Raw genomic sequence first — 24150 nt, 5'->3', positions numbered from 1 at the left:
CAAAGACTGAATATTATCTGTTTTAGGGTGATGGGCTGCTTAGTCATAATGGAAAATTGATGGAAATTAAAGCTTGGACCAGTTTGTGATCACATGCACCTCTGTTCACACTTTTGGACCTTCTACTTCCAGGAAACATCTTAATTCCTGTGGATGGTTTTCTTGTGAAACTCAACTTGGGTTTTTTTTTTTTTTTTTTTTTATAAATCTTTTGGTAATAAGTGAAACTTAACTTGTTATCAAATATATATTCCTTTAAATTTACTTCGGTCTTCCTTTAATATATAGTTGGCCCTTAATTGGCCGGGTTAATTTTATCAAGGTCATTGTATTTATAGTGAATTAGTGATTGAATTTAAGTAGTTGTATGGTGTTTATCACATAGATAAAAACAAAAAATAAAAAATCTTCCATTGAAAAAAGGTGTTCTTCTATGGTAGATCAACAAAATTTCTGGATCCACTCTATATATTCATGTATGACATGCAAGTATGTATTTTGTTAAGATGGCTGGCAACGAATAATTGAATCCACAAACCCTAGTTTTTTTTTTTTTTTTTGTTGGCTGGTTGTAGGAGTTTCCACTAATGGAAATAACAAGACCTTGGTGGTCCCCCAGTGGCAACTTGTCCTGGATCTTTGTGGAAATATAATGATTTACCATTTGTCGATTCCTATTGCATTAATTCCACAATCTCTTCTTCCCCTTCTCTTTTTCTTGTCAGATGGCAAATTGACCACAACATTGTAATTGTATATTGATAAATATTGTTGGAGTGTCAGATTATTTTCTTCAAATCCAAAATCCATCCAGATAAAGGCCCTCAATATAATCCAAATCCCACTGAAAATTAAACGCTTTTGAAACTAAGTATTTAATTGCTATGATAAATTTTGTGAATATCATTTTTTTCTGAAAGATGAAAGTGAGGCATATTCCACCATCATCATCGACATGGATTAATTATTAAAGCATAGTTGAGGAATCAAAATCACTAATAAAAACAATATCAAGATTTTCTTTTTTTTTTTGGGGGGGGGGGGGGGGGGGGGGGGGGGGGCCCTAAAACTGGAATCAGTTTTACGTCTACTTCAATAATGGAACATCAGTCTTCACATGGTCCTTGACTTAATCGAAAAGGAGAGGACAAATGGTGGTTTTTTGGGACATAGAGGTCGAATGAAATTGACAAATACCCCATTATAACTCAAAAACAATCAATCACGTGTTTCTAAAAATAATTAATTTCCAACTTAGCAATATCAATTTCAAAAAAAAGCCCAAAATCAATCCAACTAGGGCGGATTTAGGATTTTTTTTATTAGTATTCATTTTTCCATAGCCCTACAACCCGATACATGAATATGTATTTTTTGGCTTTTCTCAAATTTTAACTAAGAGTGGAACAAAGAGACAATATTTCACATTATGTTGGTAGTCCAACAATGATGAATTGGGATATGACTCTAATTTGAAGTCTCCAATTATAATAATCAAATTATCCTAACTAGAGAAATCATGTTGCAATTTATGATTTAATAAAGAAAAAAAAATACAAAAATTAACTGTCGATAATTTCCATGACATTTAACATGAAAACCTCAAAATGTCAAAGCCTAACTGCCTAGACCCGGTAAAAATGTTAACATCCATAAAATAACTTGGAATCAAATTTGAGCTTCTTACGTGGACAGCCAAATAAATTACATTAAGTTCTTTTAAATAAAATTGATTTCCAAGTTAAAAATGAACAAATGAATTACTAAAACTATGTCACTAACGTATATATATAAATATTCAAGCACTTTTACCGGGTCACTAGCATTTTAGACTTATATCATGCCAAACAACCATCTAAACAGCTTAAATTATCAATTATATCAAGCTTTAGATGAATCAAGTGAACACAAGATGCACATAAACATAATATTTTACATATTCGTGCATTTACAAAGATACATTTATGCTCTAGAAATTCAAGGAGAAACAATAACATTAGATGTATCTATGCTACTGTATACCTTAAAAATCTTTTTTAATCTTATTTCCTCTACCCATTCGATCTTTAACTTGTCACCTTAATGGAAAGTATCATCATACCTTCCAGACCAGGACCCTAAGGATCGAAGGAACTGTACCAAAGAGTACTGGTTGTACCAGTTGAAGCATGAGCTGGAACTGAAGGCTGGATATCATTGTAGCAGAAATTTAGATAACAAGGAAAGGCCATTCAGGCCATCACCCAAAACTTGATCCATCAACAGCCTGGAGATACAAGAGGTAACAAGGATTTACATTATCAAGCAAAATAAAGACAGTAAATTGTGTAGTTCTAGATATACATGTTACTAAAATTTTAATGAACTACAAAATGCTTCATGTATGCTTATGGAATTACAAATCACCAGCAATCAGTGCATAAATTACCAGCCCCATTTTTCTTTAGTCTTGGTCTATCTTTCTACTTGTACGCTATTGGACCAGATCTTGATACAGCAAACCTGGGTAACGGACTGGGACCACCTGTGCTCCCAGAAGTTGAGCCTTCCACGAACTTCACTTTATTACGGCTTGAGCTGTAATCCAAAGGTCCAGAACGACGAATGTTCCGCTGCTTGTTTCCAATGCTTCGTAAGCTTCCACTGTCAGCATCATAGAGGTGGTCCTGGGCATGGGATGATGATCCTTTAAAATAACCTGAATCCATAGCAGTAAACTGGGGAGTTGAGTCACCACGCGGCTGCCGTAATACAGGAGATGCATGTGATAGTGATAGTAGAGGTGAATTGCGGGGGGAAACACTCAGTAGTGCCAGAGGAGAGGATGGAGAATTCGCATAGTATTGGCTATAAATTGAGCGGATAACAGCGTATGGAACATGAGTTTCAAGAGTGCTTCTTGGAAGAAATGGCGAGATCTCACAAAGTTGGTCTAGGAAAATAATCTGTGCTACGAGATGAGATCTGTGTAGAAAAGTTGAAATTATTAAAAGGTTTGTGCTACGTTAAGATTAATGAAAAACATGCCATAGAGGAGAAAGTTAGCAAGCAACAATATAAAGATGCCTTTCAACACAATTTTTTGCCATTGTACTGCAAAGTATGAAATGGATATACCGGCCTGCTTATCTCCTATAAACTAAACTTACGGATAAAAAAAACATTAAAAAAAAAAAAATCAATAGAGCAGCAAATAAGCAAGAAACATCTTGCCAAGGATTATTTCCTACAAATTCACACGTTTACTTGAAAGAAATAATTTAAATATTTGTACTGAATCGGAAGGGATCTTATTCTACATACCTATTAATTTCACTCCAAGAATCTAGAATGATGGCTGCGGAGAATTTGACAAAGAGCTGCATTGTGGACTTTATGCTTGCCTCAGCTGACAAATGGCTTTGCATTTCAGAATCCAACGTCTCACTAGCATGTCCATTAGAGAAAGACTTTCTCTGCTGATGTTCACGTTCCAATCTAACATACTCACTTCCTGCAATGACAGCACCAATGCACCTGCGAAGACATTTATAATTTAACACAGAAATAGTTGCTAGTAAAGTCATTCACAAATGGATAATACTACAAAATGCTTAATTTCTGTTAGGTTATCATCAATTCCAGAATTTTTAAGACTATACGAAGTGGAGACTCAACTGCGTATATCAAGCCAACGCACACTCAAAACTCCCTCACTTTTAGGCGATCATGTAATTATCAGAAAAAGAATTCAGAACTGACATGTGCAGCACCAAAACTTACCAAAAATGGGGCTAACGTGTTTTGAACACAGGAGACATACAACTCGGATACCATTTTAAGTGACCATCAATCTCAAAAACTTAAAACTTACAAGAGTTGAACATTAACTATGTCAATCAAGTCAAGATAACAAATGTTTAGCATCTTCCAATAAAAAAATAATAACAAAAAAAAAAAAAAAAACTAACTACACAATCAGATACTTTACTTGGTTTAACTAAGCTGTTTTAGCAAGGTTTTGGTGTTACAAATATAAATTGATAGTGTTGAGATCATTTTATGCATGCATTGCAACTAAATCAAAATAAGAATAATTAGATTTAACTTTGCATTGAGAAGTATCTAACATACTCAAATAAGAACTTTATGTAAAAAAATATGCAAACCCACTTTGCCAAGCAATGGATGTTGTTGTTGAAGCCTCCCGTTTCAACATTGAAGGCAGTGGTGTTCCAAATATTAGATGTCATAAAGCTGGCAAACAAGTACGGCAACAAGCTCCAGGAACCATCATTTGCAGTCCCAATCTCTTCCAAGATCAATCTCACCCACTGTGAGTCATGCTCAACAGAAACACCAACACTGTTCGCCACCCCTTTCATTCTTTTGATTTCCGTCATTTCAGGAAATTCTTCAGGTATATGCTTAACTATTCCAGCTAGTAAAGAATATAGCAAGGGAGCACCTTCTTCAAGTACAGTCCCAGCAGCATCAGCTAGAAGTCCACCAAAAGCCAAAGCTAACCCAGCTTGAACACAAAATCCAATCACCGTTTCCATATCAACAATCTGCTTGATTGATGCATCTCTTTCTATTCGATCACCAGAATGCAGGCTGCTGGCAACTGTCTCTAGTACTTCACGGTTTGATCGTAATGATGTGTCAATGCAATTTAAAAGAGCAGCTGTATGCTCTTTCAGCATTCTGTCTAGTCTATCGACTCCATAACCACCAAAAATACGAACAAAAGCCTTCAACTCTCCAAGATCAGTGACCGAATCAGCAAAATATCCACCAACGGGCCTTGAGCTCTTGAAGCATTTGTGAATTGGAGCAAAAAGAATTCCAGCTCCTGAAACATCCTTGATTATGTTTTCTATGTACCAGTTACAAACAGCTTCTGTGGCTGATCCCGTATGCTGCTCTGTCGGTTTATCAAACAAATGCAAAGAAGAAACTGGTCCTGAGAAAGTTTCTGTAAGCAAAACTTCCCGAATACCCTGGGTTAGGTCCATGCTAATGTGCTGCTCAGCTAAATGGATGATACCAATATGCCTGCGAATCAGTGATTCCAGGATAGAAGGACGTTGCAGATCATTATCTGTTTTCAATACTGCCAGCAGTCTCCTCCTGAAGTTCCCAATGATGCATTCTCTCATATACTGTGCAAAATAACTTGTATGTTACAATGAAAAACAGTGTGCAACATGGTTTCATTTGCTTCCCAACTCAGTGCAAGTGTGGGATGCATATATACTATGTGTGGCTACATGGTGTTATGATGAAACAGTAAATGACCTGACTGCATTTGGTTCCCACACCAGTATGTGAAAGATACACAAATATAATATTGTGCATGTGTTTCTGCATGTGCACTATGGATTTGTAACAGCTTAAAAAATGATAACAAAAACAGCACAAACAAAAACAGAAAGAGAGAGAGAGAAGGGGAGCATTCGAACCTCCCTGAGGACAAAGACATGATTTAGAACACATATGGGCTCCATATCATTCAAAACTGAGCATAAATTGGTCAGCCTCTGCATTGCAGCTTCCAACCTTCAATAGAAAACAAATACACTAATAATTTTGTCACATGAGAAAGAACCAGGGACTTGTATTTTTATATAATAATAGAATGAGAGAATGGTGATTTAGTGATATACATTTTGATAGAGCCATTACTTTCAGGATGGCTCTCATGGCCAGGCAAAGGAAATCCAACAGCTGCCTTTGGTGACTTCGTTGACGACATTGAAACTCTTGATGTATGGTTCATATACGAAGCTGCCTGCTCTGGAAGAAGCTGAGATTCCCACATCATCAGCATTATGAAACACAATTAACTTCAACCTTTCCTAATGTTACAAGATGACATAAAAATAACTACCTGAGTCTCTAGTGCACCAAATCCTCCTTCAGAATCAAGGATGTTGATCAAGCCCTCAAGGCCTCCCATTATAGATTCAATGAGAGATTCAACATAAAGGACTGCATCCCGGCCAATTTTTGTCACCTGCTTGCAGTAAAGGAGACAAATAATTGTCATTTCATTTCTCACCTTCCATATATTAGCATCCAAATCTGTACTGCATTAACTAAATAATAAAGCTTCAACCGGAGGAATGAATTCATAATCAAGGTTGTAAAAACATGTATCTGAATGTGGATCATTTTGCTAAAAATGTGTATAAGATACGCATAAAAATTATAATAGGAAATATACATAATATATTTTATGAATAATATTAATTATAATTTTTTAAATAGTCCTCGTCAGATGTTAGGTGAATAATTTTTCATAAAAGTAAAGTACTTTTTACATTGGATAAAATGGGACTGGAAATTAGATATATAATAGTAAATAAAAGACAGTCATACCTATAAAAAGAAAAATAAAAAGAAACTGTAGGGGCTAGAGTCAAAGAAAACACAAACAGAGTATGATTGTTTGACTAGCTAAGTCAACCAACAATTGTCCCACATCCCTACTCAACTACAAAGAGATGGAAAACAAGAGATAAATACAAACCCACCGGATAACTGAAAAACCAAAACCAGAACCCACCAACAAAAACTAGAAACCACCAAATAAAGGAGCAACCTTGGAAAAATCCGGTGAGGAAAAGCAAAATCTACCAAGAATAAAGGAAACACAAGATCGAAGGAGTGGAAGAAAATGTCAATGATGAAAAAACAGAGGAAAACTTACATCTAATATAATATTTTACATAAACGACACCATTTTCTTCTTGTATTGTACCATATTAATAACTATGCATGATACTAAATCTTTAAAAAAAAAATTCAATCCAAAACAACTGATAATTATGAACACTGAACATGTTGCAGATCCCTTTTTTTGCATTCTAGAGAAATGTTGCATTACCATGCTTTGAGATGTGGATAACTATTTGAAAGTTTAGGTTCTGAGCATGTGAAAAACAACTGGGCCAACTATAGAGTCTGAGCAAGAAGAGACTTGAGTTTATCTATTACCTCTTCTGGAACTATGGGGGACGCACACTCTGGAAAACTACTAGCAATTCCAAGCCATGCACAGCAATGCTGAGGACGTCCTTCGGGGCCAAACATAGTGTTTCTGAAGACCTATTAACAGCTAAGCTCAATTCAAAGTTCTTTGACAGAAAAAAGTAACAATTTCAATTTTAACAAGTTTACATTGCCCATAATAGCGAAGGAAACGGAAGAAACCACGTAGAAAAATGTAAAAACTCACTGCTGTAAGGTGCTGATGGTAAAAATACAAATTTTTAAGACTGCCATGCTTCGATAATTGAGACTCCAGTTCATCCACACATCTGGAATTGAAAGTGAAACCTTTTAGTTATTGTTTAGTTCAACCACCATTTTAATGAACAAATATTTTAACTATCAGTTGAGACCTGAGAACAAAATGATTGTAGATTAGATGCATAAAAGAATTTTAGGAATCAACCATCTGTAGGTTTCTCAAGAACTTGGCACATCTAAATATTAGTGCAGACAACTCGGGACCTTTCATACCCTTCAAAATGCAATGTAGAACTAAGACACCAAACATCCCAAATCAGCCTACAAACCCCATGGCCTCTCCAAGAGCTAAGTATCCCCTGCACTGGGCCACGAATGACCTTGTGAACTTTAAACAGTGAAAGCACAAAGGAACAAAATTCTAAAGCCACCAGCAAATAGAGGTGAACATGATTAACAAAGTTTCCATCTCACTTCCACATACATGGAATCCAATCGGACACTCACGTTAACTTTTTTAAGCAATTGGAACCCAGAAGGCCAAAAAATTTATTAAAAAAAAAAAAATTGATAATATCCCTGCTATATTTATTTATTTTTGAAAAAGAGGGGGAAAAAAAAACTCATTTTGTTGGTATTGTAGGCTAAACCATGCGATTTCCCAGCACCTTTTCCCTGAATCCCTCTACTCTTGCCCATGTCATTGGGCATCTGGACCATTCATAACAATTCAACATGATAAATGAATTGCAAGGATAAGACTATAAATACAAAAAAGAACAATGCAATACTATATGCAAGTCATAGAAAAATGTCGACATGAATCCTCTTAAAATAAAATGGTATTGTCACAACATAAAAACAAAGTCAGATAAGCACCTTGACCAATTATATGCAGCATTACCCTCCGACAATAAGCCTTCCTTCCCTGTGGAGACTGTAGCTTTTTCCAAATGTCTTATGTTTATAGATGATCGAGAAGAAGTGACGATCATCAATATATTTAACCAATCTTTCCGGAATTCCTACAAATTTGTTGCAGTTACTCATCAATTGATACAGAAACAAGAGCTACATTAACAATCAAGCCAGGAACAATGATTATCCAATTATAGCATCTTAACTTTTAACTAATAATCATCTGGAGCAATAGGTTGCTCAAAAAATCAATAAATTAAGGGATAAAAAGGATATATTAATGGGAAAGCTGATCAAACTTAGCACCAATCACTTGAATTTTTTTTTTTTGTGGTTCAAGAAATTAAACAATAGTAAACAGATTTCTAAAAAAGCCATATTTGATTGTTCTATCACGGCCTCCCTGTCAAATGCTCATATAAATTTAGGCTCCATTCTTAAAACTAAGAATGTAATTATTATGGCATAACCGTGAACTTACAGGATAATAAAGAACAATTTATATTCGCATAGAACCCCCACAAATGAAACTTCTCAAAGACTCTTTTATTTTATTTATATTTTTTTTAAAAAAATTGCCAAAAAAAAAACTAACTTTATTAATAACACAACACATTACAGAAGATTAAATAGGATAAGGAATCCTCAAAGATAACTAAATGATTAACTACATCACATCCTTCCTATTCAACAAAATTAAAGGATTTGGGATATCCCTAAACTCCTTTGAAGAAGATGACCATAAAGAAGCCCAAAACTTGATATAATCCATAAAATTCTCACAACTTGACTCTCATCTTTAAAAATCCTGACATTTCTTGCCAACCATAATGACCAAAAGAATACCATCATCACAAAGCTCCACAGAACTTTCCCTCTTTATTTGCAACTTCTCATTTGAAGTTTCATTTCATGTGTTCAGTCCTCCAGTGGTGAGAAAATGCATACTCATTAGCAAAAGCTTTGAAACAATAATAGCCTAACAGCCTCTTCTTCACTTGTAAAATCTTTTGAAATTTAAGAGTTTCTAAAGGAGGAAGAAATCACATTTAGGTCTGCCAAATATTGCCAAGTTTAGAAATTCATTCTCCAAGATTTGAAACAAATATTTTTTATGAAATGGGGAAAAACTATTAGGTCTTAACTTTTCATGTAGACATTTTATTGGGAAATAAAGTAACTTTCAAATATACTTGTACGCGTAGATTTACAAATATTAATAATATGCTAGTTGTATTAAATAACAAACTTTACATAGGGTGGAACAATGGTAACATCTTTCAGATTCACAGGATATATCAATTCTGCATTTAGAAACTCTAGAATATTCATCAAATTTGCTCAAATGAACATAAGGCATGAGTTAGTGCAGATTTCTTACCGAGAGATCATATGTCATGGCAGAACTATGTTCACCCTGTGGTTTTGGAATGTTTTCAAGGTGGTGAACAATCCGCTGAAAAAGTCCCTTCAAGCTCGCATCTAAATCAAGAGCCACCATTCCTGGAGTACCCAGCAGAAATCGAATTCTACCAGCACATGAATTAAGGTATGATAAAGCATAACCTCGAATTGCTGCATTTAAACATGAAAGGAGTTTTAAGCCTAATCCATCTATAACAAGTAAGTTATTAATTTAGTAGAAAACCATATCATCTAACATCTAGGAACGCAAGGAAAATTGCCATTCCAGTCAACAAACACAATAGCTGCAGCAAAAATACTTTTCCCCTGTAATTATCCAATACATTGGTCCTATCCAAAAACTAGATCCAACAATTTTACAGTAACCTCACTAGATCTAGCAGGTATTAAACTGTACTAAAAGCATCAAGTTAATAAATTTACAAGCTCAACAACTTTGTCATATTTCTTTTCCAACTAGAATCATAGTCCTCTGAACAATAACTTTCTCAAAATTCATCTAAAGAAAATTCATCAGCTCTGTCTCCCTGACATACACACAGCTGATTTTATACAAGCTTCAGCACTTAATTATCATCATCTTTCACCTACAACAAGCTTAAAATCATAAAATCCATTAGTGTCTAGAATATAATACCACAGCCAAGCAAGTAATATTAGAAAAGTCAGGACCAGAACTGTCAGTGCTTAGAATTCCAAAAAACAGCACACAGTGCATGCTGTCCCAGAATTAACTGTACTAGAAAAGAAAGTAGTGACCCGTCCTAAAAAAACGAAGAGAGATGTTTGAAATATTTCCACTACAATTTTGACATAACTGGCTCAACTTAGCCAAGGATATATATTCATAGCATTTAAGCATGAAAAAAAAAAGAGCATCTTATTCTTTCATTCGAATAAAATATTATCGTTATCAGATTCAAATCTAACCTGCAATATACTTGCGTACTAAACAGCATAGGCGGTCCATTCCGTCTAATAGGTATCCAATTGTTGGATCACTCGGATCCTGCAGAAGACCATAAAAGCAGAAGTCAAGCGCATACCAAGCAGCTAGCAAATTAAGAACTTAAGTAGCGATAATGATGACAGATCTAACCAAAACAAGTGAGAAAACATGACTCACAATATCAACCGGTACCATACGAGCAGTTTTGGATTTCGATGACGCAATTCCTACATGTTGAAAATACCAGATGACCTCACATTGAGCAAAGGCCAGGGCAGCGAACACCATCTGTAGCATACATTACATCAATGAAAAAGGAATCTTCAATTAGCAACGCAAGAGATAACTAGTAAATCAGCCTTCCTTTTTAAGTACTTAAAATTGCACAGTCAATGACATTGTTACAAGAAGAAAAGAAAAAACTAAAGGAGGAAAACAATCAGTATAACTTATAGTCCTATCAGTTTTACAGCAGACTTGTAATAATGTGACAAATCTCATCATACTTTCAAGAGAAAATAAAGATATACTTTTTCAAGTATTCTTCAGTGTGCGAATCATATTTAAAAGATGGTACATGGATTACCAGTATTATTTTATGAAGGCATTAGTGTAATTGAATCATTATTTTGTGATTTATAACTTCTTAACGCTCTACTGCTCTAATTAATTCTTTTTCATCTTTCGAATCAAATTTATCCATGATTTTCTGGGAGTTTCTGTTGCCATCCATTTCATTGACATTTCCCTAGCATTTCATAAATTAAATGCCAACATTTACATGGATGCTGACATTTTCTTCCATTATGATCATTTAACATAGCATATATTATTTCTCATAGCACATTTGAAGAAGTCCTAATGATAGTTTACCTGTATGTTTGGAGCCAATAAACTAGGTTGATCAGTGAAAAAGAGCACCATTCTTCCAATCTCTTGCTTCAATAATATTCTCCTTTCACGATGTATGGCATCACATGAAAGTAATGCTTGCTCATGCACTTCACTGCATTCATCATCAACATAATTGTATCAATGAAAATGGTGTCATATACACACAAAAGCACAAGTGATTTGACAACAAAGGACCAGTTTGGTATTATTGTAACTTGTAAAAGATCACTGTTAGTCATATTGTTGAAAAATCAACTGTGACATAAAGCAGCTGAATATTTGGTAAAATATACCTTTAGAAATGAGAAACATTAAATATTTTTTAAAGAGCATTTGGTACTTTTAAAGTTAAAAATAGTACAATAATATGTAATAACTGAAATGGACATGATTTGTTATTTTACTAAATTGTTATTATTAAAGTGTATGATTTTAATTTTAATTTGACTTCAAAAAAATACTTGGGAGAAAAAGAAGTGAAACTTTAATACGGCATATGGAGAGGGAAAAAAAAAAAAAAAAAAAAGGCAAGCTGAGATAGAGAAGAGAGGTATTGGTCTTGGCAGTTGACAATAACATCTGACAAGAGACCAAACATTTAATTTTTAATTACACGATTGGGAAATTGATAAAGTTTATCCAGATTTATTACAACAGCAAATAAGGTTCAAATGGTATACAAGTTATTTAATAAGGATATGGTGGAATTCTAAACCCTCTATTGGAAAAGAGGTTTGATTATATGGGGATCAAATTTAGGAAGCAACCCGTCACACACTTTTCAAAATTACCATGATTATAACATAATGGAGTTATAAAGCATTTAAAAGTTAGCAAAATTATGTTATAATTGTTTTTGGGACCCCAAGAAGTAATACCAAACAGGGTTTAAGTCATATTGAAGCATATTTGAGACATTACAGAGGATATTTTACTCTGGTACAATGCATACGAGAATCTACATAAAAAATTAGTTGTTGTTGCTGATTTAGTGGTTACCAATTCTTAATATTCATCATTCTGTCCCTATATTTCTACACCTCTTTGCTTTTCTAAAAATAAATAAATAATAAGAAGAAAGAAAAATAATTTGGACTAATATAATAACAGAAAACAACAATGCTATTTGTCTTACACTTGTAGGACTTTATGCAAAGTAATGAGATAAATGCAGAAACAGGGTTTAATATTTATTTCTCTACAAGTTCAAGCCCAAAATTTGTTCACAAAAGCATTAACTTTAAGATCAAATGTAGCCCCTAGGCTTATGGGTTTTCCCAAGATTAATACAAGTCCAAAAGCCCCTCTGAAAAATCCCAAAAGGAAAAATTTGCTCACATACAAGATCAGAACAGTTCACATATATGTTCTAGAAAATATGTCAAAAGCAGGAAATAACAAGGTGATTAACAACTTGAAAGACAGTTGCAGAACTGTAGCTTCCCATTAAAAGTTTTTCTTTTAATTATTCATTTGTTTTTGTTTCTGATACCCTCTGTTGTAAGTTCCAGTTAGTCTTTTACATTTAAGGCTAAAAATATGGAAATAATAAAAATAGTTTATACCTTATCATTTTCTCAACCTGCTTTGCAATGCTATATTCCAGATCTGCTTCTTTTTGCTTTGTACGTCCTGATTTCGCCATTTTCTTTGATTCTAAAATGCGTGGCAAAACATATAGCTGATAGTCCTCATGCAGAAGTATGTACTACATGTTTAAGGTTACCACAACAGTCATTCAGTGCATATTAAGAACATGGTTTACTGACAGCAAATAGAGGACAAATTTTACCTCATCCCTAAATAATGTAAGAACCAGATTTTCTTTAAGTAAAACCTGAAATCCAGGACCAACAAAAAGGGAGACAAAGGTCAGGAAACAAGTAACATAATATTGAACAATCACGATACACTTTAAGTTTTTATAGTAAAAGCAGTCAGTACTCAGGTTAATTTTAGCAAACAAAAGATCAGGAAAAAAGATAATAAGCGATCAGATAGGAAGACGATATGACTCTCCTTTGGAGTACTCACAAAAGGTATTATTGTAACTTCAAAATTTCAAACCTGCTTCTATAAATGTGAGGGAGACCTAGGCTTGTTTGGCAAGTTGGATTGTACTGTACCATTTCATCATATTCATGAGAAAGTAGGGCATACTATGCTCTATTATTTAGAAACATCTTAATAGTAGGAAAACCACAAACATGAAACAGATGATGCATGATAATTTAAAATGATTTGACCACAGAATTGAAAATACCAAATGCTTCGCATAGCTTACTATATTACCATATAATGAGTATAATATATGGGACAAAATAATAGAGGTAGAAGAGGATGAAGATAGCAATACAAATGTTAAATGTGTATCGTATTAGCTTGATATACATAATTGGGTATACTTCCTAAAATCTTAAGCTTTTGACGTTGATGGTAACTTAATATAGAATTAGAGTTTAGTTGTTTGTCTACTCTTATGTTCAAATCTTAATTAACCATTATTTCTGTTGATTAACTGACAATCATGTAGAATGTGTAGGAACCAATTTATTTCTCATTACTGGACATTAATACATGTAAAAGACAGCATTAACTATCTATATTAGTTTGAGATATAGAAGATACAAATTGTTGGACTCACTTCCCAATAGATTAAGCTTTAGGAATATATAAACCATTCTCTTCAAAGGAAAATTTGTATTTTAACATGGTACATGAGCTGCTAAAATATATGCTTCCATATGTAACTCCACCAAAATCATTTATAATTCTACAAAACATGTCCACCTGTTGGGGCTTAATATGCAGCCCAAAAAAAGGCATGCCTAACACGTCAAGTGGGCCACACGTGAAGAGAGTGTTCAAAAACATAAATCCTTATCGACCCACCTCCTACTAGCTTGAGCAATTAAGAAAAGTTAAGTTCTAACCATAAATATTTTGGAACTAGACAAAGAAGCTTATTTATGATTTTGATCTTTTGATAAAACATACAACCATGGAAAACACCAGACAGTCAGAAAGTTCTAAGGCAACTTAAACCAATTTTCTAATTCCTACAACCACAGGTTTTCTATTCCTCACTTCAGTCCTCAAGCATAAGAGGACTCTTCACAATTTTCATCGGAAAAACCTACTTAGACTCCGTAAACAATTAATCAGAATCAGATTTAAACTGACCCAATATAGAACCAAATTATAACTCTGAATCCTTTATTTGCTCCTACAAAATAACTACTAGAAACAGTTTTCAGGACACAGTAAAATAAATGTTTCAATTTTTAAAACAGATTACCATTCTAATTCATCCTTATTATTATAGAATGCCTTATCTCCCCATGTTAAGCATCCATTATCATGACAGTCAAAACGACCCTAAAACCCATATCATGGAAGTAACACCAACCTCACAATTTTTAAACACCATATTTTATGGAAGCTAACACTTTTATGTGCTGCGTCATAAGACATCTTTGCAATAATATCAATATCTAAAGTTCATAAACATTGTTCCTCTTGATATATGCTATTTTTAAAATATTAATTATTTCATATCTATCGAGACAAATACAATGTGCTAGGATTTACCAGGGCAATGTCAATGCTAGTGACACGAAGCAGTTCATCAGGACAAACAAGATACCCAAACAATACCCACTCTCGATAGGATGTAACATTTGCTAGATCCTGAGCTCTCTGCATGTGTAAAGAACAATGAAATCCAGCGAGTTGAAATTCGTTAATAAGCTAACTAGCTTAGTAAGTAAAAGAAGAAAGATGGTCAATCTATCTTTCTTTGAAAAAGTAACAGTGGCTACCAAAGGGTGAGCAGAATTTGTCAGAATGTCCGGATAGCGTGGATGATATGGACTTAAAAAACCCTCATTTCTAAGCTTCCTCGTATCTGTTGATAGGAAAATAATAGGACCAACTGCCTCCAATACCTGAAAAAGAAAATCTGAAATTTCATTATTTTATATATATTCTCCAATACTATTGGTTGGTTGTCGAAATCAATCCTTCCATCTTCCTAGATGTTATTGTACATTTATTAACAAATTGTCAAATGCTATTTCAATTTATAATTAGATAGTTAGAATAGAAATTGGAAGATGCTATGATCCTGCCAAATATTTTAACCATACCTTTTAGGGTGAAGTACCCTTCAGATATACTGTTACACAAATATTATTGTTGGGCCCTATATTTTCATTATTCTCAATCAAGGCCTTCAAATTAGAAATTTGTTTCTACATAGGATAATACATAACAGAGACAATCAAAGCTATGGAAATTAATGTGAACAAGTTAAACGGATGGCCTAGTATGATACTTGGGGGAAAACAGATGGTTGAAAACTATTATCATCCAAAAAGATTAAAAATAAAATAATTAGAAAATATATTTGTCTGCTAAGTCCCTATAGTTTCAGTTTTGGACCAGAAATTTGATTTCGCACAATCTCAAAATTGTATAAAATTAATTTTTGAATTTTTAATTAAAAAAATTATAGATGCATGCAATTTAAATTTTTCTATCCAAAGACTTGTTAACCTCTCAATTATTTTTCAATCATTTCTATGATATATTGAAAATTTTGTAAAATTCAGAGTTGTTCCTAGAAATTATTATGATTATTGTGACCATTTTCAAGGTACGAAATTTATTAATTTAAGTTGCCTAACGACAAGACATGCTTTGTAAAAGCATAGCAAATCTTTTCATTCAGGAGTAAAATTATATGGACATAGTAAAGGAACAAAAAAAAAGTATTTTATTTTTAAAAGTTTTTGGGATATTTCTAAGTTAGGGTCTCTATTTTGCTCTAAGATTCATAATACACCCTCTCATAATCCCCATTAGTCTTTGCTATATTATAATCCAACATTTAAACAAATGTTAAAACTGAATGTATCCATTGAAAACAAATAAAGGGACAAAATATAGGGCACAGAAAAGTCGTTGAAAATTTTACTCTTTAACTCACATTTTTCCTATGCACCACGACAATTCTACTTAACCAAAATCTTTAACTCACATTTCATATTACCATACAAGATGAGTACTGAAACCTGAATCAAAATCATAATCATAAATGAAAGCATGAGATTAACCTCTCCAATACGAGGGCTCACAAAATTTAGATCCTCCTGTAATCCTTTTAACGGTGGATCATAAGAGTCTATAAATTGAACCAATCTGTCATAAGAAAAATAAATTCGTAAGAGCCTACATCCAAGTAAGAATAAGCATGTGAAAACACACTTGAGTGCTACAAATTATCTATAAATGTTGCCCAAAGAATAATCCATGAAAACCAAACATTTCCTAAATGGGCTGTTGCAAAAACCAAACGAGAGACAATGGTAAGCAATAACATGCATCAACATGTGGCAAGAACATTTCGTGCATCCAACTATTTTAACATTTCACATGAGTCCAAAATAATAATTCTTCTCTTATCAGACATGGCATGAGAATTGAGGTTAAACGTAGCATTTGACATGTTAAATTTGTTTAAGAAACAGAAAGGCTAAGACAGGATGCAGATTTTCAAATTTTTTTTTTTTCCTTTTTTATCTGTTTTGGAAGGGGGGACCTTAACATGTATGAACAGTTTCAGAAAATATATATTTATTTATAATTTTATAATATAGAATTGTTTTTTTTTTGGCCATGCCCCACACATTTCATATCCAAAACATGTTACAATTAAAAATGATTGTTTTTGAGCAATCTAAATGATAGAGAAGTCGCTGAATTGTGTTTCTTATGGAGTGTTCTTGAAAAGGTGAGCATAAATCCAAAATAAGTTTGATAGAAGAGTATGGAAATTAGGTTCATCAAAAGCATTTTCTTAAAATTCCTATTTGTTCCTCATTGATGACACTTCTCTAATAGTTTTAGCCTTCTGACATAATTTGGAAAGCACGTGTATGTAACCAACTACGGTTAAAGTGTTTGTTTGGCTTTTTGTGCATGGCAAGATAAATACATGTGATATGTTACATACAAGAATACTGACTTCTCTGTCTCCATCTAGATATAAGAAAAAAAAAAAAATGTGCGGTAAAAACAATGAATCCATTGACCATTTATTCCTTCACTATGTAGTGGCTCCTAAATTTTGGTCCTGGTTGGTGGAGGAAGCAGGGTTAGATTGGGTAATCCAATGGTTTTGGGGGCATGAACCCATTGGTTTCTAAACTTAACCAATACTATTTAAAATACCAAACTATCCTTGCATTTAAGAAGGGTTAAACATTTTTATTCAAGATCTTAATACCAAAAAACAGATATCTCTAGCCAGCATTCACTACTAAGAAAATTGTATATTCATTCAAACATTTTAATAAATTACAAGAATGAAAGAAAATGGGTGCTATCATATAGGTTCCTATCAACCAAATTCATGAGTTAGAGATAAGCAAACTTGAACCACTAAAAACAGCCCGTCAAGCAGAATCAACAAAGATAATTACCAAATATAAGATGATCTTACCGATGATAGAAATCACAATCTCGGTCACTTCTTGAGATTGCATGCAAAAGGTTATACATTTGAAGCATCATCTTCCTTGGCATCTATCATAAACAATTATATTAGTGATTCTAAAAGCAGATGTGTTTTGACAAGCATTGAGAACTGTAAGTAAAAACTGCTAAGACAAAGCAAGTAAAAGCTCTTACAGAAACAAGAAATAAAAGAACACAAAAGGTTAACATACCTTCTCAGCAAAAAGATTAACACGGACAAAGGAGCAAAAGAGATCCATAAATGCATGTAGTATAAGCGAGTTCTGGTGGGGCTGCAATATACTGCACCAAGTTATTAGAGATATCATATGGAAACATAAACTTAATGTCTTTGTCACCAGTGGCTGAAGGAAAACCATGCAAATATTTCTATTTCAACATTCAGGACATGTTAACCATTATAACTATCTACTTCTCTCAAATACAATGACCAAAAGATGTATACTATAGAATGCCTGCTCGGAAAAGAAGTGCATTACAAATATTTAAGCTTTCATCTACCCTTTCGAAGTCAGGTAACACTGATCTACAAAAAAAATTTTGTACCCCCAATAATTCATCCTTCTCATCATTTTTTTTCTTTCCCATTTTTTTTTATATATTGTTTTATATGCAGTTGCACCTAGGTATTACTGAGCATCCAGTGTGGTTTCCAAGTGTGTTAGAGGCACCTTCATCTCTTTTTTGGCTTCATGCATGTATGTATGCTTCTAGTCAAATTTTATCACGAGTGAAGATATTCCTAAAGTTAAGTTGATGTTTTACCATGAAAACTTCAACTGCACCACAAGCTTTAGCTCTCTAGATTCAAGTTCTTCAACCCAGAGAGAGTGATGCAGAATAGAAACATGATATTTTATTTACATTACGTTTTATCTGAGGTTTTTATTACATTAGTACTTTAGGGACTTTCAGAGCTTATTCCCTCTTAGATTTGTTATCAGATTATTTTATAGTTTCCTATTTGGATAGGATTTCTTGTTTATAAAATAGGGTCCTTAAAGACAGATCACTGACTTGATTATAGAATACTTTCTCCCATTTAGATTTCTTTGCATTTCTCTATATCTATCTGATCCGCTTCATTTATTTCCTCCTAATTCTCCACCTCCTTTCATCATATTCTCATGTTCCTCTTCTCTTTCTCTATCCAAGTCTGGCATAAATATATTTAACCAAAGGTTAACTATTTGTACCAGCTGCATTGTGTATGGATTAGGAAGTCAATGCTTTGTCTTGAAGTTTACAATGTTGCAAGCACAACACATAACCATAAATGCATTCCCAAAAGTATATAAGATTTACTGGTTAGAATAACCTATTGTTCACAAATTTTTATTCATCTACAGGACTAATTTAGCCTCTGTTTTGTTTTACTTTTCTTTTTTTTTTTTCCCTAGGTCCAATGAGCAATTGCGGGAACATTTATGGAAGAATACCTCATTAATAGAACCTTTTTTTTTTTTAAAGGTCATTTGTCTATGACCTGGTATGAACTTTAAAGCACAAACTAGTGCAGCGTCCTTATGTCATGAGCAAAATATTATACCAAAGTGAAAAGAGAAGTGACTTTGATACTCACCAACAAGGTAATGACAGTACTACTCAGATCCAATATAAGTCTTAGAGCTTGTTCTCGAAACACCATCAAGTCAAGAAGAAGCTGATTTAACAAAGAAAAGCTATTAATCTATATGCTAAACTAAAACGAAGCAAATATTTAAAGCAATTATCTGACAATGAGACTAATCTAAAAGACCATTTCTTAACACAACAAAAAGTGAAACCTTCAAACAAACAAAAGTTCCTACTGTAACCACAACCAATGAAACAACAGAAAGTGAAGCTTCAAAAATTGAATGCAACCGAATAAAGGAATACAATGTAATTCTTGTTTTCTTCAGTTTTTATTTATAGAAACATAAATAGGATTTCATTGTAAATTGAATAAATGAATATCTAAAATACAAGAGTCTGGTCATCTCTAACTAGACTTGAAGAGAATAACGAGAAAATTATTGAAGGACAAGAGATAAGGAAGACTAATAACAAGCAGTCAAATGCTCGAGATAGGAATAATGCAGTTGAAAGTTAACTTGATTGTGAATATTTTTCCTTGGGAAAAAGGTTAAGGAACCTGTGGCCCTTTTTCTATTAACATCTACATTACATAATTTAACAAGGTCATGCTATAAACATGCAAGTGTTAAACATATGATAGAAATTTTTCATCCACAACTTATTCTTTTATCTGAATTCTGAAAACACCATCAAACAAACCAGAACAAAATGATAGTATTGAGGTATGTTCCTTTATCTTAATGATAAACATTATAATTTATTAACTGAAAGGATCCCAACTAAACTGACCAATTCAGGTTTAATACAGCATGAATAGACATCAAACTTGAGCTTCAACAATTTTCTTAGATCTGACTGTGCCTCGACCTACTGGTTACTAGCTTATAAATTGTCTGTTGAACAACAAAGAACTAACTACTAGGAAATGAGAAGCCACCATAAACATCAATTATACCCACCAACAAGCTCAACCATCTTCAGCATTCACAGAACCACCATAAACCAACTTTCATAAGCCCACAGGGACACCACCATTCTAAATTTAGACATCACACTAAACTAATAGAGTAATGGTAAATACCTACACCTATTTAGAAAAAATTCTGAATACCAGTAGAATTAAACCCATCTTATTCTAGACATGAAAAATACAATTATATCTGGCATGCACTAATAGTTGTCCATATTTTAGTTTAATAATTATAGCATTAGACACTGGCAAACTAATAATCCAAGAGCTTAATATAGAAATATGCGCAAATAAAAGTCTGCATGGAAACAAAAGCACTATCTGTTTACCTGAATCCATGGTTCCAAACTTTGTAAATGAAGTTCTGCATTGTCTTGCAAAGCATCCAAAGCAATCTTATCAACCTGAAACAGAGTTTACCAAGTCCTACATAATTGACACCAAAGAAAATAATCAACATTTGAAAGGAAGAACACTCAATTCTTACACGTTCAAGTTGCAACTTGCTAAAATGCTCCGGAAACTTCTTTGAGAGTAAGACACAAATTCTTGGATGGTTGGGAAACACGCCTGCTTTCCAAAAGGCTTCTGAATATACATGGCTAACAGGATCCGGATAGTCCAATATTTGATTCAACCTATACATTTTAGCCATAAGACCTTTGGCAACAATAGTGAGTTGCACTACCCACTGCATATTCAAACCCTTATTGGACCCAACTGAACTTTGAAGCTGTGCATCAAGACCGGGATTTCTATATGTCATTTCGGGACCCAAATACTCAATCCATCTTGGTGGACCCTCCAATTCCCGCGATCTAACAGCAGTGGGTGACAACGATGAATCTTGACTTGAGAAATGGGATCGTGATCTTGCCATTGGTCAATTTACGTCCCTCAAAATTTTCTGCAATTCAAGTTTCGTTGAGAGTCAAGTTTTCTAGCAATTCAACTATCCATTTAAATCATTCTTAAATCTAAACAGCCTCTCTATCCATCTCATACACCAACACTCATACCCTGTCAAAGAAAACCGAGCGTTTTCACTATTTGCATCATTATTGAGGGGGGGGGGGAAAAAAAAAACAACTCCAACCTACTGATCCTAAACCATTATCATGGCTCAGCACTCATATTTTCACTAAATTTAATTCTGTGTTCGACAAATATATATGTATATATATATATTCAAAATGACGAAGAGCAATAGCGCTCATATTCTCACTTTATTCTTCTGCAATTCTTATATTTTAATTTTTAAAGCATATAACACAAGTATAGAGATAAATTTATCCAAACCTAGAAATTCTACACTAAATGTCACTACATATAAAGCAAATAAAATACAATCAAATCAAACAAAGTACTTGGTTGCTGAGAAATATGGGGGAGATGATAAACGAACCTTGACCCAAAAAAAAAAATAACAACACGATGAGCGAAAACAGTTATTTTCTCGAAGCTCAAAAAGAATAAGAATTCTAAAGAGTTCAAAAGACTAATTTTCCTCGTTCCTCAGCCCGCATTTTCTAAGCAACCAAACAGAGCATACGAATACGAATAAGTAGCAGGAGAGAAAGGCGTACAATTTAGTGGACTCCGAGTTGAGAAACAACGCGAGTTTGGAGCAACGGAGCGCATAGAGAGCTCAGATCTGAGTATCGACCATTGTTTATGGAGTTTAGAGAGAGAGAGAGAGAGATAGAGAGAGAGAGGTAGAGTGGTTGGTCCTAGAGTGGAGGCAGTTTTAAGACAGAAGGGCGGCTTTCATGTATATATTTTTTTTTTTTTCTCTTCCTTTTTTTTTTTTTTCCCCTTGTTTTTTCACTTGTATTCGTAGTCCGTACTCTGTAGAATTAATTTTTTTTAATTTTCTTCCAATGTACTCCTCTATATATATATATATATATATTCAAAAATAATAATCAAAAAAATAATATATTTAAAAGAAAAGAAAAGAAACCGATATTTGTGGGCAAAATTTTTTTAAAAAAAAGCTGGAAAATAGTTTCAATAAAAAAAAGAAAAGTATATATATATATATATTTTTTTTTTCACTCTGCTCTAGTGAAAATACATTCTGTTATTTGTTAACATTTGTTTATATATGATCTTTTTTATTTTTTTCAATATTTCAATTTTATCAATTTTTAATCCATGTTTTGGAGTGATTTTAAAATATTTAAAATCACTTTTAAAAAGATAAAAGCAGTTTAAAGCATTCTTTTGGTTATCTTTCTTTTTAAGAAATCACCTATTTTAAAAAAATTGCTTGTGAAAGTGAAGTGAATTCATTAAAATGTATTTAATTAAAAAGATATATGTGAATTGTACATTTTTAAGTCTTTTTACCTATATTTTGAATGATGTTATCAATACTTTTAGCGAATAAAAAAATGGTGTTATCAATAATATCAAAGTAAATAAAACATTGTAATGGTATACTTTAAACGCTATTTTAATTAATTCAACAAAAAATAATTTTAGTATTTTTTTTTTTTTTTGTAATAATAAATACTTTTAGTATTTAGAAAGGTTAGCAAGTTTAGTATGATATTTAATGGTTCAACCCAACACCAACGGTAGAATAGCGAAGCAGAATATACACGAAGTTTAATTAGAAACTTTTAAATTTCAAAATAGACAATTTTTTATTGGTGAGAACTTTACAATTGTTTTGATTTAAAGTTTTTTTTTTGTTTTTTCAAGAAAACTATTTTCAATAAAATCTAAAAAAGTCCATATTTGTAGCCATGTGTGAATGTCAATGAGTCTTTATATTGGTACATTTTCGTTTTCAGTTAGCTTCCTTACGTCTCCTGGGTTATATCTCAGTGACAACACATGTTAAACGTAATAACACATAATATATATAAATATATATATACATATATATAAATATATATATACATATATATGTATAGTCCATTTATGATGTGGATGGTCCTCATGCAGATTATAGTATTGGTGATGATTTTTTATAGTATTGGTGACGATTTTTTAAGAAACCATCATTAATACTATGAAAAACAATCACTAATACTGCGGTTCTCATACGGACCGTCCTCACCATAAAATTTCCGTATATATATATATATATATATTATGTGTTATGTAATAAATAAAAAAATATATATAAATATACATATAGTTGACTTTTGATGTTAACGGAGAATTTCACAGGTGCTTGGAATTGAAGGATCCACTACATTAGATTATCAAGTGGTGGAAAATGGAAAACTTATACTTGGCTTAGACATCAAGTCAACATGATTGCATTTTTACTATGTGTGACAACTACAAGGTTTATATTGTGTTATAATAATAATAATAATAATAATGCAATCTTTCAAAAGATACATATAAATCTTCTCTTTCATATATGGGGTCGTCCATAACTTAACTTGCAGGATTGGATGTTTCCAACCTTAAAAAATAATGTTTTCGCTTGCTATGCAAGTTAATTACCTTTTCACTCTCACTCCATTGCATTACTAATGAGCATTTTTAGCAAGTTTCACACACTTGTTAAACATATTTATACTTACCATTAGCAATGGTTATACATAAAGTAATGAAAAATTACCTCCAGCTTTTTATTTAAAACTAGTTCTTAAATAGGGAATAAGCTTTAAGT

General features: G+C 32.9%; 1 protein-coding gene across 2 annotated transcripts; it reads right to left on the bottom strand.

The window, feature by feature from the left end:
- Positions 1-1841: 1841 nt before the first annotated feature.
- Positions 1842-22268, bottom strand: LOC107420420 (protein NAP1). Of its 2 annotated transcripts, XM_016029379.4 has the most exons (25): positions 22100-22268; positions 21001-21420; positions 20843-20917; positions 19545-19625; positions 18154-18234; positions 17928-18010; positions 16540-16624; positions 15244-15369; positions 15014-15121; positions 13215-13259; positions 12988-13130; positions 11402-11534; positions 10706-10816; positions 10510-10588; positions 9536-9729; positions 8116-8261; positions 7223-7304; positions 6982-7092; positions 5873-5998; positions 5649-5788; positions 5445-5541; positions 4153-5144; positions 3304-3516; positions 2429-2964; positions 1842-2266 (listed from the first exon to the last, which is right to left on the bottom strand). In XM_016029379.4, the coding sequence occupies exons 2-24, from the start codon at positions 21391-21393 to the stop codon at positions 2463-2465; spliced, it is 4146 nt and encodes a 1381-aa protein (XP_015884865.1). In that variant the 5' UTR covers positions 21394-21420; positions 22100-22268; the 3' UTR covers positions 1842-2266; positions 2429-2462. The 2 variants fall into 2 exon arrangements, with proteins under 2 accessions (XP_015884865.1, XP_015884873.1); XM_016029387.4 differs by lacking the exons at positions 21001-21420; positions 22100-22268 and having other exon boundaries at positions 18154-18244; positions 20843-20902.
- Between the last annotated feature and the right edge of the window lie 1882 nt (positions 22269-24150).

This window comes from Ziziphus jujuba, chromosome 1 (assembly GCF_031755915.1).
Source record: "Ziziphus jujuba cultivar Dongzao chromosome 1, ASM3175591v1".
Classification (NCBI taxonomy): Eukaryota; Viridiplantae; Streptophyta; class Magnoliopsida; order Rosales; family Rhamnaceae; genus Ziziphus; species Ziziphus jujuba.
This window is presented reverse-complemented; position numbering and strand designations above follow the sequence as displayed.